Source organism: Archocentrus centrarchus, chromosome 12, assembly GCF_007364275.1.
Source record: "Archocentrus centrarchus isolate MPI-CPG fArcCen1 chromosome 12, fArcCen1, whole genome shotgun sequence".
Classification (NCBI taxonomy): domain Eukaryota; kingdom Metazoa; phylum Chordata; class Actinopteri; order Cichliformes; family Cichlidae; genus Archocentrus; species Archocentrus centrarchus.
The window spans coordinates 2,411,393-2,428,026 of NC_044357.1; the positions used below are offsets into that span (position 1 = coordinate 2,411,393).

General features: G+C 39.7%; 1 protein-coding gene across 1 annotated transcript in view; it reads right to left on the reverse strand.

Moving 5' to 3' along the window:
* Window positions 1-290: 290 nt before the first annotated feature.
* The window catches only part of cwc27 (CWC27 spliceosome associated cyclophilin), a 33,888-nt gene continuing 17,544 nt past the window's right edge, over window positions 291-16,634 (reverse strand). Inside the window, exons 11-14 of the mRNA XM_030742510.1 lie at window positions 14,046-14,149; window positions 6,148-6,257; window positions 5,949-6,052; window positions 291-811 (exon numbers count right to left, since the gene is read on the reverse strand). Of these exons, the coding sequence (XP_030598370.1) occupies window positions 649-811; window positions 5,949-6,052; window positions 6,148-6,257; window positions 14,046-14,149 (481 nt within the window). The 3' untranslated portion in view covers window positions 291-648. The remainder of the gene's footprint in view (window positions 812-5,948; window positions 6,053-6,147; window positions 6,258-14,045; window positions 14,150-16,634) is intronic.

Below are 16,634 nucleotides of genomic sequence, written 5' to 3' on the forward strand. Positions count from 1 at the left end.
ACTGCTTCTTATATAGTGCTTTTCTGCTCTATATGAGCACTCAAAGCATTTTATACAAACAGCTGAATGTGGAAGGCAGCCATAGCACCACTGCAAGCAGAGGATGGATGTGCTGTGAAGCTGTCAAAAGTGCAAACACAAATGGTGGATACCAGGTGGAAAGAAGAGAGTGAGGTTCTATAGCCCTTCCATGCCAGTGGGAAAGGTGTATTTGTCCCTAAAATAATGGTTACTTAGTGATACATTTATTTGAAATCAAACAGAACAGAATGAAACAGAATCATTACAAGTTGTTTACGAATGGTATTTATTTTCTATCAAAGCCCAAAACTCACATGTAAGCGGTAAAAAGAAAAATCAAACAAATTAACATTACATGTAAGGTTCACTGTTTTTACTATGACAGTCGTCCTCCTGATGAGTAACTGAGTGTTGTTCAGGAGCTGCAAAGAAGCCGTTTCCTCAGGGACGAACAGGGACAGCATGTTTGTGGCTCAGCATCCTCATTTCAGATGTTTGAGTCAGGAAACGGTTTAACAAAGCGGGGTTTGAAGAGATGGAAAAGTGGACTGGCAAGATGCTGAATGACCAGTTTTGTTTTAAGTCACATGACTTTGGCAGGATCTGACCAATGGAGCCCTTGTGACCTCACCTCTTGGCCTTCTTCTCTTTCAGGATCTTCTTGCTCTCCTCTCGCCTGCGTTTGTTAACAGGGTTGCGCGGGTCGTAGATCTCAAAGGTGTCCTCGTCCTGCATGTTGGCATCCTTGACTTTTCTGGTTTGCTCATCAAACTGCAGAACATGGGCCATCCTAAACCGGACACAGAGAGATGGAGAGAGTTCAAAGAACAGCAGAAGAGGATCCAATAAATCACTGCTCTGTGGAACTGTGATCTAGAGGCCAGTTTCTCTTTTGTTTTGAGAAGTCGTGGGATTACAACAAAAACAATAATCAGTTATTTGTTTTCCAGCAGCCAAGCAGGAATAACAAAAATTACAATAACAGTTATATGATGATGATTTTCCATGCTGGCAAATTATTCAAAAGAAATGACTTTCCTCATATTGTAGCAATAAGAGTCAAAAATCAAGACACACTGAGAACCTGAAACATTCATAATCATACATAATTAACACGCATAAACAACACATTAAAACCAAATGACCACAAGAATAAACAGAAACAATAACAAGAGTCATAAAACACAATCGACAAAGGAGCAAAAGTAACAAAGTCATCAGACAGTGCCTTTAAAGTGGACTTAATCTTCTCCTTGCTTTCTGTCATATATATTATTACAGTGGTGGATGTTTGTATAAAAACATGTGCAATGTTTCAAATAATGAAGTCAGCACATGTACAAGAAATAAATATGAGCCAAAAGCTCAGGTTTCAAACTGCTATCAATGCTCTGTTTCAGACAGTTCTTCTTGTCTTGGCTCTGCATAGATAGCTAGGATCGCATGGATCCAGCCACCAACCTTCCCATTAGTAGACGACCCACTCTACTTCCTGAACCCATGATCAGCTACCTCTCCAGTCAGATTCCAGCTCTCCTTGTGGTTTTTGTGGCTACGGTGGGGGTGATTCTTTTAAGACCAAAACAGTTAAACTGACGGCCAGAGCAAAACACTTTGGCACACAGTGCTGTGTGGATCTGGAAAGAATGTGATAATGTTCTGTGGGATCATAGTGTTTATCTTTACATGTAGTCATATCCACTGTTAATCTAAAAGAGCTGATTATTGGTGTAATACAGGTAACATAAGTTTAATTAAAACAAACAATGCATAACTTTATTTTAAGTGAGTAGATGAACTTATATTTGGACTAAAACCCAAATATTTCCAAAATATTCAGTAATGCCACCTGTGGAAAGCCAATATAAAGCCATGTTAAACATGTCACACAGAATGTTTTGAACATAAACTTAAAAGTACAGTATGTAAAATCTTACCACTAGACGTTGGCAGATAGCAGACTGAATTCTGATTTCTTACCCTTCCGATTCAAGTGCATAATCCTCTGGAGTAATCCCCTACTGCAAATTGTGATGACTGAGTCAGAGCATCTCCAAAACTGCAGCTCTTCTGAGGTGTTCCCGGTCTGCAGCGGTCAGTGTCAATCAAAAGTGGTCCAAGGAAGGAACAGTGGTGAACCAGCGACAGGGTCAACTGAATTGAACTGAATACCCGCAGACCATTCAGGGTGTCTGTGCTGACCCCTGTGCACCACCCAAAGCGCCAACAATGGGCACATGAACATCAGAACTGGACCTGTACTCAAGATGGTGGGGCAACATGGCAGCTTCCAGAAACCAGCGCCCACTCTTTTGTATTTTTAATGGATTAATTCTAGGTTTATAAGAAAACATCAGTTTGGTGGAAGATGTAATTACACACTAATCAGTGTATATTTATGAGTTCAACACTTTTTTCTATAAATAATGAATTTGAGAGAAATTTAAAAAATTTAATTAAAAAGAATTATATAAAAAAATTAATTAAAATAAAAAAATTACAATCTAACCAGCTAGACAGAAATGTTAAATCAAGAGTCTAGATTTTGTGAATTAATAGTGCTCTTCAAATTGCAGCCTGTAGTACTGGGTTTACAAATAAAAGGATCAAGATCAGGAAGGATATCTAAGGTCAGGTCTTCACACATAAAATGCTAACAGGATTTCAGCTGCTGCTGATCAATGAAGCCCTGCTGTTGTATCAGTGAACTACATCCATCTTTGCCCTGGTCTGAGTGGAGAATTGGAAATAACCAGATATTATGGGCACAGAAACCCTATTTACCATAAAATAAGCATGGCTGTAGTCCACACTGATTTTTTGCAACCATTACTGGATAGTTCTAAATTTCATACATTCTTGGTCCCCAGAGGATTAACCACAGGGACTTTGGTGGTCGTCTATCTCTGGTACAGGGCCTCCGTGAGCCGACATGTCCAAATCCAGTCATCTCAGGCTATGCTTGTCCTATGCCACCAGAACACCTTATGGACAATGAAAACTTAGTTCTGTTCATATCTAAAGTATCAAAATTTTTAAAAGCTTCATACAAAGTTCACAATCCACATGTCCTTAATTGCCTCATCAGTTTGTTTCAGAGTGTTTCCATATCTGGTTTAAAAAACAAAACTACATGCTGTAAACTTAAACATGTTCTAGTGTGCATGGCTTCTTGCACGGGTCTGCACAGTTAGGGTGTTTTAGTGCGTCCATCTGTTTGTATGCATGATCTGGATTCTCTCCTGTTTATTTGAAATCGGCAGGAGTTGGGATAGCTCATCTAGAATGTCATGGCAAGACTCCGGCAGGCCCTGAGGACTCCTGCTGTGTGAGCATGCCGCCTCTGATAATTTGTCTAGCAGCCTCTGTGATGACAGCCTGCTGGTCATACAACCTCAGAGTCATCCAGCTCTGAAACATGATGTGGAAAGGCAGCATTCGGGGCTTATCAAAACCACTCTGTGCTGCCATGATGTGAGTCTACAGAAGCCTTTCCTCTATTTATTTTTCTTGCATTCTTTTTACTCAAGCAGGGGGTGGGGTTTACTGAATACAGCAGGAATGGCGAGAGCAAAGGAGAGCTCTTTGCATTGAGAGTGTGGGCTCTCAGGTTGTGTGTTAGCAAAGCAGGAGGAGTTGGAGGAGGGGTAGGGGGCTGTAGAAGGAGAGTCAGACTTTGGAGACACAGTCACAGATGGAATAGTTTACCTCCTCTGGCCCAGACTTGACTTCCAATGTCTGACCTGTTGTAACCCACATTCTGTTCGCAGTGCTCCTAGAGTGGCACAGACTTCCCCACTGGTGTTTTTCTAGGACTGCTATGCTAATGCCCCTGTCCCTCCCCTCTCACCATATCTGGCAGAGGCAACACAGTGAGGTGTCTACAGCCAGGAGAGGCTCCAAACGCCAGCCAAGGCTTCTCTCAAATTCATTAGGGCCCCCACATACACACACTGACACACAAACTCATAGACAGACTGCACTTCAAGGGGGCTTCTTGAGACTAATAGAAACTACAGATTTTGTTATTTTAAATCTCTCGCACACAGACACTTTGCTCAAATTCAAACACATGGTATTCATTTCAGACCCTCACTCTGTGTAGTTAGACTTTGAGATCTTTGGTGAAAAACAGAATATGAGAGGAAAACACAGCGTCAGGGCTGATTTCCTGATGGCCAATCTGGTGGCTGTGGCTTGAAATCTCAACATCACACACAAACACACACGCGCGCGTGCGCACACCTTGAACTTTCACACACATTTATCAGAACTTGGAGTGAGCTTCAGATCTCACAGAGGTCAGGTTTGTCAGTGCAAAGAGGGATTTTTTTCAAACCTTTTTTACTCTCATGTATTACGTTTTCTTGTAGTGTTCACCATGATAGTGACCATGTTATGAATGACACAATGTAAACCCAGTAAAGGCTAATAAAATAGCTTTTTCTAGTCAACCTGTCATGCTTGAACTTCATTATCCACAAAACAGTGTGTTTTCCAGACTAGTTCTTGGGCTATCCAGGAGCACAGGACTGGTGTGCTCACATACTGCTCAGAGCTATATAATATTGGCTAGAGTGAACAACAATGTGTAAATTTAAATGTTAAACAACAATGCAGTAATACTTTTCTAGGGGACGGAGTAAAATAACCAGCATTTTGGTTAACAGATGAGCTAATAAGTTTGTTCACCTATTAAAGTAGCATAACCATAGACAGGACATGGACATAGCTTCCTGGTTGGAAAAATGAAGCCAAAGTGTCTTAAACCCACATAGAAATCTTTGGAGAACACTGCTGCTGAGTTCACTGTCTTAGCCACTCATTTTGGATCATAATCTATAATCAATCTAACATAATCTATGTAAATCTTGGTCATACTATCCTTCAAAAAGGAGGATGAGTGTTGGTATTTTCCACTCGCTTATTGGCTAACGACTGTCAATCACAAGTCATTAGCCAATGAGCAAATGGTTTCACACAAAGACCCACCCCTTCTCGTCACACCTGGTTTCTTGCACCCAAGATGGCGGCATCAGAAACGCTCATCTCGAAGCTTCAAAACGGGAGTTCAGAAACCAATGGGTGACGTCACAGTAGCTACTGTGTATTAGTATAACACAGTAAGTTTTTAACTACAAAAAATAAACAACAAAAAGAAACATTTAAATGAAAGTGTAACCATCTTCCATTCAGTCTTTTAAATATCTTACATTTTTAAATAACTACATTTTTAACTTGATGGTGTTGATTGTGTGATTCTTTATGCTAATTTCTTGCTAATGGCTGCTATGACAGGTGGGAATTACTCAGTTGTGGAAACGGGCACAGACAGCTGCAGACACACTGAACAAGTAGTTAATTCTGTTTACTGAAGTCAGTGTATTGTAGTATAATTGCGGATAATTGCGTGCGGTCACAAAAAAATTGGCTGGTACACGAACAAGCTGACAGAGACGAAATTTACATCAGTAAAATCAGTTTCTGTCACCTCCTTTTTCTGAGAAAAATACCTGGTGCTTTAGCTGCCAAAGCCCTATTATTTTCACCAAAACAAGAAAGGTGTGAACCATGAAACCATAACAATGGGTCTTCAGTGTTCATGCTATGCCCTGCGCCTCACCAACCTCTGAAAGCAAGGATTAACAACTTTTTGAATGTATTTCTGTTTTCCAGTTGGAAAATATGGACCATTGATGGTGGAGTGGGGGGGTTCATACTGCAGGTGCTATTTCAATGACCAAGATTATTTGAGAGAAGGCTTGGTTGGGTCACGATACCAATAACAGCAATTTCAGTGAGTGGACTGGTACACAGATCTACTTTCAAATAGCATTACTGATAATGACAGTGATGAAGATAACTAACTAATCAAACTAATGAAAATATTCCACTTATTTATCTTGATTGTGATCTAGCTCACTGACCATCCTTTGTCGTCATCCTCTGCCAGCTCCTCCACGTCTTCCTGTGGACCCTCAGTGATGGCCGATGACAGCTTGGACTTAAAGCTATTGAGCAGGGCCAGCGTCTACCACAAAGATCAGACATCATTAAAACACACTATGGAATCCACAGTCTTTTTTTGATTTCAGTAATTTAGTGCAACATATTGTACTCTCTTACCTGTTCTTCTCTGCTTGAGCCTTTTTTCAGTTTTCGGTTCCTGAGCTCTTCGTATTTCTTTCTTCCATCCAGGTACTCAGCCACAGCTTCACTGGTTGGCTTTTTATCCACTTCAGAGAATCAAGAGAGACAAAGTAGACGGCTGTTACAACAGCAAAGCAAGAAATCGGACAAATTTTAACTAATAACTTGAGAAATCCCTGCATATTTGTGTATCCAGCTGTTCTTTGCCTATCTCAATAACTATTTATCCGATCCACTTCAAATTTGCCAGCTTTGTTGCTGGGGAGATAAGTAAGAGCAGTGCCGCGTTTGAGCTTGTTTGGATGAGCGACTCTCATATTTTGGCCTGAGGAAGCCAGAATGAGAGCTCCCTGAGAAGTTTTACAGTTTTCATTACACTGATGGTCTAAAATTCAAACTGGTTGTCACAGAGATAGCTGCACTAATTTGTTTTCTTACCAATTTACAACATAATGTCACCTCACACTGTGTGTGGTTTCAGAGATCCAGTCAATCATATTTTAGTTACGGTGCTGAATTTAGATGTGCAGTTTTGACCCCATTTAACTGATACTTAACAAAAGGCGGGTAAAAATGAAAAGCAGAACACGATCAGCAAAGAAAAGATCAAAGACGCCTGTCAGACTTCACAGTTGCTGCTTTACATGGTCTAATAACATGATTATCAGGAAGGTGAAAAGATAAGACAGTCCTTTCATTTCAGACTGTCATGCTCTGCATGACTCCATGCTACTGCTCACCTTCACAAAGATATAGTAAAGTCATTCTCCAACTCTGGAACCCCTCATTTTTTCTTACTCAGAGATGACATACTACATGGCCTTTATGTAAGTGACTCAGTTATATCTTAATAGAGATGAAGGCATCTGTGAACTACACTATTTAGAAAAACACAAAAATCAGATCTCAATGGAAAAACAAACAAACATGCTGGATATCTAATTGTACTGAGTTTGTATGGCCCCCACGCGCTTGCATGCATGCCTGACAATGTCGGGGCATGCTGCTAATGACACGACAGATGGTGTCCTGACAGATCTCCTCCCAAATCTGGTCCAGGGCATCACTGAGCTCCTGAACAGTCTGAGTTGCAACCTGGTGGCGTTGGATGGACGGAAACACAATATCCCAGAGGTGTTCTACTGGATTTAGGTTAAGTGATCATGGGGGCCATTCAGTGGTATCAATTCCTTCATCCTCCAGGAACTGCCTGCATACTCTTGCCACATGAGGCCGGGTATTATCGTGCACCAGGAGGAAGGCAGGAACTCTAGCAGTGCTCATTCATTTCCTCTATGCACAAAGGAGCATATACCGATCCTACTAATGGGTTAAAGACCTTCTACAGCCCTGTCTAGCTCTCCAAGAGTAACTGCCTGTCTCCTGGAATCTCTTCCATACAGCAAACCTTCTGGCAATGGCAGGTATTGATGCGCCATCCTGGAGAAATTGGACTACCTGTGCAACCTCTGGAGGGTCCAGGTATCACCTCATGCTACCAGTAGTGACACTGACCCTAGTCAAATGCCACACCAGTGAAAAACCAGTCAGAAAAAATGAGAAGGGAAAAATGTGACTGACCTCCACCTGAAAAAGTATTCCTGTTTTGGGGGTTGTCTTATTGTTGCCCCTCTAGTGCACCTGTTGTTAATTTCAGTAACACCAAAGCAGCTTTAAGAACCCCCTCTGCTTCTTAACTGACCAGATTAAAATCCCCAAAGTTTAACTGACTCGATGTTATACTCCATGTTCTTTCTTTTTTTTTGAGCAGTATATATTCATCTGATTTGAGAGCAATGAAAGGCACTTAAGTGGTCCTCCTAAAATATTAAAGGATTTTATAAACATGTATTGCTTAAAAAAAAATCTAAAATGATTAAAGAGGATTAGAAATGTAAAAAAACAAAACAAAAGTTGAAGCATCAGAATAGCTTAAAAGCAACTTCATCTTCAAGTGTCCGGAGCTCTACTGGAGGGATTAAACTGAAGTGAAATTTGATCCAAAATCTCTTACAGGTGTGTAGTCGGGCTTGAATGTGGTGAATGTGAAGGCCATACCATATAATCATTGTTATACTCAAACTGTTAAGTGAGCTTCATGTCCTATATAGAGAGCACTGCCATAATGAAGATAGAAATATATGATTCACAAGATAGGAGAGGTGACGAGTCACGACGACTTTGTATTGATCTGCAGTGAAACTAACCTCTATATGGGGACAAGTAACAACAAAATATTCCACACAGCATCCATTTATAACACAGATATAGATGTTCAGGTGTTTCCCTTTAATTTGTCACCTGTCTGATCTCTGATACAGGAAATAAAGTTGCATTGGAAAGAAGAGAATTAATCTGAATGTTTTTTGATGACTGATTTGTTTTTTTTTTTTTGCTTCATTTTTTTCTGTTTTACATCACTGGATGGACAAAACACAAGAAGTGTAAAAAATACATATGTAAATTCACTAGCTAAAACTTCTTAAATGTGAATATTTTTCTTTTTCTTAATCTTCTGTGACAGTAAACTGAATATTGATGCAGTTTCAGACTGCTGGCCAGAGAAAAAAAACAAAAGAAAAAACATGGCATGTGGAGATGGCATCTTGGATTTTCACTACTTTAATGTATTGTTTAATTTACAGACATAACTTAGAGTATAATCAATTGAAATAACTGATAATGAGGATAATCATTAGTTTCAGCTCTAATACAAATAAAAGGAAGGAAACTAGATTGTAGCCGTCAAAAGATGTATGAGCTGTGTGTGTGTTACAAAGTACAGGCAGAGCGAGTAAAATCACAGCATGCTGGGAATATTTTTCCACCAAACCATCCCCTCTGCAGTATGTGTGAAAAATTCTCTCATCGCGAATGGAAGGAGAGACAATCAGTGTGCTGACATTGGTGTCTCATGCAGTTAATGTGCTTCTGTAAATCTCGGAGTTCAGACGCACAGTCTGTGAAGTCACCGAGCGGCAGACAGTGAGCACAGTCTGCTGGCTGCCTGAGCGCTTTCTTTCCACAACAAAATGTGATGTCACACACAGACACAAGCCCCAGATCACTGTCACCTCACTCGCCAAGCTGTGCCACTCCTGCCTGGATGCTCTGACATATTCAGCTGCACCAAATATATGATGTAACAGAGAAAACACACGAGGCCCCTGCCTGTCATTTAGGTGAGAGCTGCAATTTTGTACATTTATGAGACAACACATTTCCCAAAATAAACTAATACAACACCATAAAACATAAGGCAGCCATATAAAGCAGACTTTACAGAAAAGCTTGTTTCTCTAAGGTCTGCTTACAAAACGAATCACCCAAGCACGCACCAATAGCTAGAGACTACACCTTTGTTTTATGTAGGTCATTGCTCAATCTTGGATTGAATAAAAAACAAATACAAAATGTTTACAACTACAAAAAAAAAAATTTTCATGTCTTTAAAAAATATTTTATGATGCAGTGAGAGAAATTTAGACTGAGTCACTCTAAACCAAACATCAACCTCTAGGCTGAAAAATTAAGCCATTTTCTGCATTGATTTATGACACGAACAAGTGATCTCCTTCCATGTCTCACCCAGTCACCTCTGCTGCAGCCTGTGACATGCCGGATGCTGACTGATGATGCCCTGAGGTCCTACATGAAGAACACACATCACCCTCTCCATCTGTTGTCACTAACTATCCTCGGGTTTGATGACCTTTCTAACTACATTCCTCCCCTCTCCTCTCACTTGGGATTTAGACAGCTATAAATCAAGCTGCTGATGTTGTAGCAACCTAAGTTTGTTGTGGATGGCAAACGACTTTTTCATAGTTTCCCATTCTCTGTTAAACAATCAGTAGCTTTTTTTAAAAAAAAGTCAAAGTGCGAAGCTATAAGGCGAAATTACTGCAGGCCATCAATCAAAACTGATTTTGTCACGAGGGATGTGAGGTTAACATGAGCCATCTATCCACTAATATGCAAGAGCAAAGACTGTTTACATACATTATAAGCCCCCATGTTAAAAGTAGTTAATAGAATTGTGTAATCTTAGAAGCTGATCTGCTTCTAAGATGCAATATAATGCAATATAATAATGAATGAATTCATTTAAATATCAGCAGTAACAGTAGTTTTTAATTTAAGAAGGTATAGTTACATTACACGTGCCTTCCTAAAGTAATCGCAATTCAGTGATATACTCCTTTTTGTATAAACAATAAGCAGGACACTATGAAAACTAAAGGGGAGTTCACACTGGAAGAGATTTGCTTGTGATTAACTCACATCACTTTGTAGCTGATGTCTGACTGCTAGTGGACATTCCAGGCTCCTGTTGCCCAGGTAAGCCTCTAATAGATACTACCCGCGTCATATGTCAGTTACCGGCATCCTTCATACTCGTTGGTAGTCATTTCAGCTGCATTCCAGGCTCCTGTTGCCCAGGTAAGCCTCTAATGCATTTACCACTCAACAGTACACTTCACACTCAATGGCAGTTGGTTCAGTTGCTTGCCTCAAAAATTTAATCCCTGGGCCCGGCCATGTCGTGTTTCTAGTGGTTATTTCGCCCACTTGAATCATCAGTTTTTTGTGGTCACCACGTTGCTTCCTGTGTCAAATAGTTGCAATCAAATAGTACGTATAGCATGCGATTGAATTATAAAAATATTTGACTTAAGTTCTTCAACTTAAAAAAAATTTGAGGCAATAAGTTGCCTTATTTTATCTGAGCTGCGCCTGCTTTTGGGGGTTAATAGTGTATAAAAATACTAAAGTAGTATGTGAAAACAATCAAGCTGGTCTAACACTGCCACATGATCGACTGAGCAGTTAAAATAATAATTCTAATCACAGTATTTGGCATTTCAGATATCATTCAAATGATATATGTCCTCAAAATGAACAAGATGACTGACAAGGCACCAGTGTAACACAACACCAAGAATACACAGGCAAACCTGTATAATATCTAAGTGGGATAAAAACTGCTGGCACATCATTTTAGAGGGTATTGAATGGACAGTGGTTTCAGAATGGCTCTCTTATTTTTGGCTCCAGTACCCAGTGGTCATGCCAAGAAAGAGAAATCCAGACTGCAGGAACATGCTATAATTTATGTGATGAAAACTGAAGTGATGATTGTGATGAACTAAACTGTGCGCTAAAGGTGAATTCTGAAGAGACAGTCTGCGTTTCAGCCCAATCAAGTATAATGCAAAGCACAGCAGTGAGTGAGGGTAAAGAATGGGCACAGACTGACATCAGGTCGACATGCAGATCAAGAAGCACATATGCACTGAAGGCTGAAAAAAGAAACAGTGGTTATATATTATATTATATATATATATATATATATATATATATATATATATATATATATATATATATATATATATATATATATATATATATATATATATTATATTATATTATATTATATATATATATATATATATATATATATATATATATATATATATGCATTGAGAATATTTTAGTCTAGGCACAACAAATGACCGAATTAAGTAGAAAAAAACAAAACAAAAAGGATAAACACTGCAGGTTCACGGCTTCTATGTTTAAGAATGACCATGATAAAGTTCATGTTAGCTTTGGTACCTGTAATCGTACCTTAACCTGAGGACTGGAAAAATGTTACAATGCACTGAACCTAGAAGTTAGACTAACAACTTAACACTGACTGACATTACAAACACCCACACAATTCTCTGTCAGTGTTTAGAGGTTGTGCTCCCTGATCATTTAGTAGCATATGTTATCCCCAATGCAAGAGTGTGTGCACTTGCATTCAAGTGTGAGGGAGCTGGGAGTTAAACTGCAGTGTTCAGTGGGAGAGCCTGCAGGGTCAGCCCTTTTCTTTCTCCTTAATGTTCACAGGTTGTGTATCTTGAATTTGTGGCAAAAAGTAGTTCTATATAATAATGGAATAACAGCCTGATGTAAATCAAATATGCTTTTTGTTGTTTATAGGCAAAGTCTCTGCATGTTTAGAACTCAGCTCATTTAATATGCTGTAGCTGTATGTAGTTGAATTTACATATTGTATAGATACCATTTAAAGCTTTTATTTTAAACTGTTATTTGAAGTTCACAGGATGTTCTATCCAATAATTTAGAGCAGAAATATCTTTGGTGGAAAAAATAAAATTTACTGGGTTCCAGCTTCTCGAATGTTACGCAGACCACCTGTAATTGCTTTTTATGTGATAGTAAACTCAGTATCTTTGGGTATTTGGACTGTTAATGGGAATTTAGAAAAGCCATCATGACTTTTCTCTTTTATAATATTTCAGATGATCTCATTTAACCAAGAACATATCTAGCTGATTATTTGACACGAAAAAAAAGATGATTTGTTGCAGCTGTAAAGTATTTAAAACCTGCATCATGTGCTCACTGAGCCAACAATGATCAATTAAAGAAGCACGTGAGCGGTACTTTGGCCAAGAGGTCAGAGCAAAATGAGGAGAAAGATTTAAGCTTTAAGGGATGGCATCGTCTATGTAAGCCTTGCTGTGTGTGTGTATGTGTGTGTGTGTGTGTGTGTGTGTGTGTGTGTGTGTGTGTGTGTGCAGCCCTTATTGCTGCACAGCTTCTCCAGTGGGATAAGATAAAACAAAAATCTCACCACAGTGTTCATCTGTGGCTGAGTGGAGTTACAAGATTTACTACATTTGAGCAGACATCCGTCTCCCCTGCAGTGGCCATTGGCCCGTGACATCTATCCATTCCATTTAATGGAATTAACTTTTGTTTCCAACACAAAAATGTAATGAAGAACTCTTAAAAGAAACTCCTGCCTCTGGCTAAGCAGCCAAAGAGGAACAAAACAAAGGCCCCTAGCAGAGTTTAAATACCCTGTCAGATAACAGAGGAGCTCAGCCTATTTGCCACTTGGTATAACAATGCAGGACTGTTACTCAAAACCCGAGTCAGTAACTGGATTTTTCTTTTAGAGAACACCTCTTCCTGAATGTTGGTAGAGAGATATCATTACAGCAACACAAATTTATCGACAGAAAATGAATTTTGGTTAATCATAGTTTTGGAGTACAACACGGTGACTGTATTTCGTCCTCTTTCACCTAAAATCATGCCGCCAATCATCAGCAAATAAACATTAGCATCTGTTAAAAACATGGATCCATCACTGTCTGTGGAGACAAAAACAATGTTTGAGCAACAAAAGCTCTTCATGGACTTTTGTAAATTTTGGCCGGTGGTAATCCCACACTTAAGACTGCTCCCTGCAGAGCCCCCCCTGTAAATCATTTTGTTTTGTTGCACAACAACACACACAACCTCAGGCCAACCTCTGTGCCTGAGCGGTTTTTATAATTCTAAAAAAATGCATTTCAGCGTCAGCAAAAATCAAATGATTGACAGCATTATGACAGACTGCAGTGTGGTGAAGACCCGAGGAGATCTGGGGGGCAGATTTGTACAGAATTTAGTTGGGCCAAAGCTGCAAACTAACAAACACACAGGGTTTGATGTGCAACCATGGCGGCCACTCAACAATTTTTACCCATGCAATTTTCAGAAAGCTGAAACACAAAAATGTAGGACCTTGGGTGGGGGCGAGGGGAACAGACGTCTGCAACTAATTGACAAAATCAGAGGTTTGCCTGTCTCAGTGTCCATTAGCAGAGAATGTAGACACAGACCACCCTCCTAGAGACTTAGTTCATGCTTAGAGCAACTTTTAAAGATCATTAAAAAGGATATATATATATATATATATATATATATATATATTCAATATGATGATAATATCACTAGTAAATTTATAGTATAATGACTTACATTAGGACACATGAGTACATGCAGGGGATTAAAAGCTGCACACATACCCTCCTTGACTTCCTCTGTTGCAGGTTTTGAACTTTCTTCTTTCCTTTGTTTTATGGCCTGCAGCTCCTTCTTCAACTGCCGCGCCTCTTTCCGTAATTCATCACTGAGTGGAGAAATAAAGTTTTGATATCGTAAGCTCAACATATACTGTTATAAAAAGGAATACACCTGTAACAGACAAGAAGAATGCCAGAGCAACAGGCTCAAAGACAAAAGTCATCCATTGAAACAAGCAGAGAACAGTTTAAATGGATATTTAGCTCCACTGGCTCGATCTCAAAGCAAGCATAAAAAGCAAGCATTGCATCAGAACATTAAATATTACTAGTCTTTATAAAACAAACGTGAGATGTTCTGAAAGATTTTGTGTTTGTTTTATATGCCCACAATTAAGACAACAAACACACTTCGCAAGTGTTAGAATAAAGTATACACATGGAAAGCTGGTGTTAGTCCAGTAAATACAAAACATTTTCCACAAGAGTTTATGGCCTTAGTTGACAGTTTCAAGTCTTACTGAATACAACATGATGTTCATTTTCTAAATTATAGTTTCCATTTAGAGTAAAACAAGACGATAAGCAGGGTAGGCTTTACTGCGTGACTGACAAGTTGCTAGCCTCTAGAGGTGCAGTGTCCCTCAGTTTCTCAGTCAGATCCATCCCTTGCTCATCTAATCCATTTTCAGAACACCAAGACAGTGACAGCCAAAGCACTCAGCCTGAGGCTTCACAACATGACATCATGGTGGATACACCCATCTTTAACATGGTCAAGGCCAAAGCGAAGAGAGGCGAGTCTCAAATTAGATCTTTGGTCTCAAAACTTAAGTCCCAGGTCGACACAGACATTTTTAGAAAGATAGTGTATTTCTCCCATATTGGCTTCTCTTCTTTGGCTCCCTGTTAAATCCAGAATTTAATTTATAATCCTTCTTCTTACATACAAGGTCTTGAAAAATCAGCCTTCAGCTTTCAGGCCCCTCTTCTGTGGAACCAGCTCCCAGCTTGGATTCGGGAGACAGACACCCTCTCTAATTTATTAGGCTTAAAACTTTTTCCTTTTTGATCAAGCTTATAGTTAGGGCTGGATCAGGGGACCCCGAACCATCCCTTAGTTATGCTGGTGGGTTCCTATGATGCATGATGAGTAATTTTTCTTTACTCACCTCTTTTCACTCTGTATATGCACCACTACATTCAATCATTATTAACTGAATGCAGTGGTGCTTGGCTCTTTTCCAAAGCATGTCTTTTGTCCTGTCTCCCTTCCCTCAACCAAAACTGGTCATGGCAGATGGCTGCCCCTCCCTGAGCCTGGTTCTGCTGGAGGTTTCTTCCTGTTAAAGGGAGTTTTTCCTCCCCACTGTCGCCAAGTGCTTGCTTGCTCATAGGTCTTTACCTTATAATATAAAGAACCTTGAGGTGACTGGTGTGATTTGGTGCTATATAAAGATAAATGTCAAAACCAGTCAGTCCAAAGTCAAGTTCTTCTTCTATCAGCTGATCCCTTTAGGGGTTGCCACAGTAGATCATCTGCCTCCATCTTACCATATCCCTAGCATCCTCCTCTGTCACACTAACCTGTATGTCCTTCTTCACTACATCCATGAATCTCCTCTGTGGTCCCCCTGCCTGTCAGCTCCATATTTAAGATCCTTTGCACAATATATCCACTATCCCTCCTCTGTACATGTTCAAGTCATCTCAGCCTTGCCTCTCTGATTTTGTCTCCAAACTGCTTAACCTGATCTGTCTCGCCAATGTACCAATGTACTCATCTTTAATCTTGTCCTACCATATGTCACCCTATCATATGTACTGTGTCTTAGATCCACAGAGACCTTCTCTATACTTCTCCATCAACACTCTCAAACAAATATCGCATCTGAAGTTCTCACTGATAATCACCTCTCACCTTAATCTACCTTCAACAACTCTTTCCTATATCTTCATGGTATGGCTCATTTATCATTTATTTATTAGCTCTATACCTCTGTAGTTACTACAATTCTGCCTAAGCCTAAGTGCTTTTAGCTAACGTTCACACATATTCACACATCCTTTCCAGCTTGATCTCTGTGTAGCCAACCAAGTCCTTTTCTCTTTCCTTACTGTCCAGCCTCATAAACAACTCACTATAAGCCCTCTTCCTTTGTTTTTTCCACCTCTCTCTTTGCTGTAAGTCTAACCTTCCTGTCTACTTTCGTCATCTTTCTGTTGATCCCACTTTTTCATTGCCAGCCTGTTCCTTTGACTACTTTGATGTACTTCTTCATTCTATCACCAAGTCTCCTTGTCCTCTTTCCTCTGTCTAGAGGATACACCTCAGCTGTACTTTCCTAGTCATCTGCTAACTCTTCCCTACCACCCAGAGCCTGCTTTAACTCCTTCCTGAACTCTGCGCAACATTCCTCCTTCTTCAGCTTCCACCATTTAATCCTTGGCTCTAAATTCAATTGCTTCCTCATCTTGATTTCTAAAGCCATCCTATGGACTACCATCCGATGCTGCCTAGCTAAATTGGACCTTCGGCATAAGATGCACTCCACCTATATGCACCTTCCTCCACTCTTATATATCACCCTA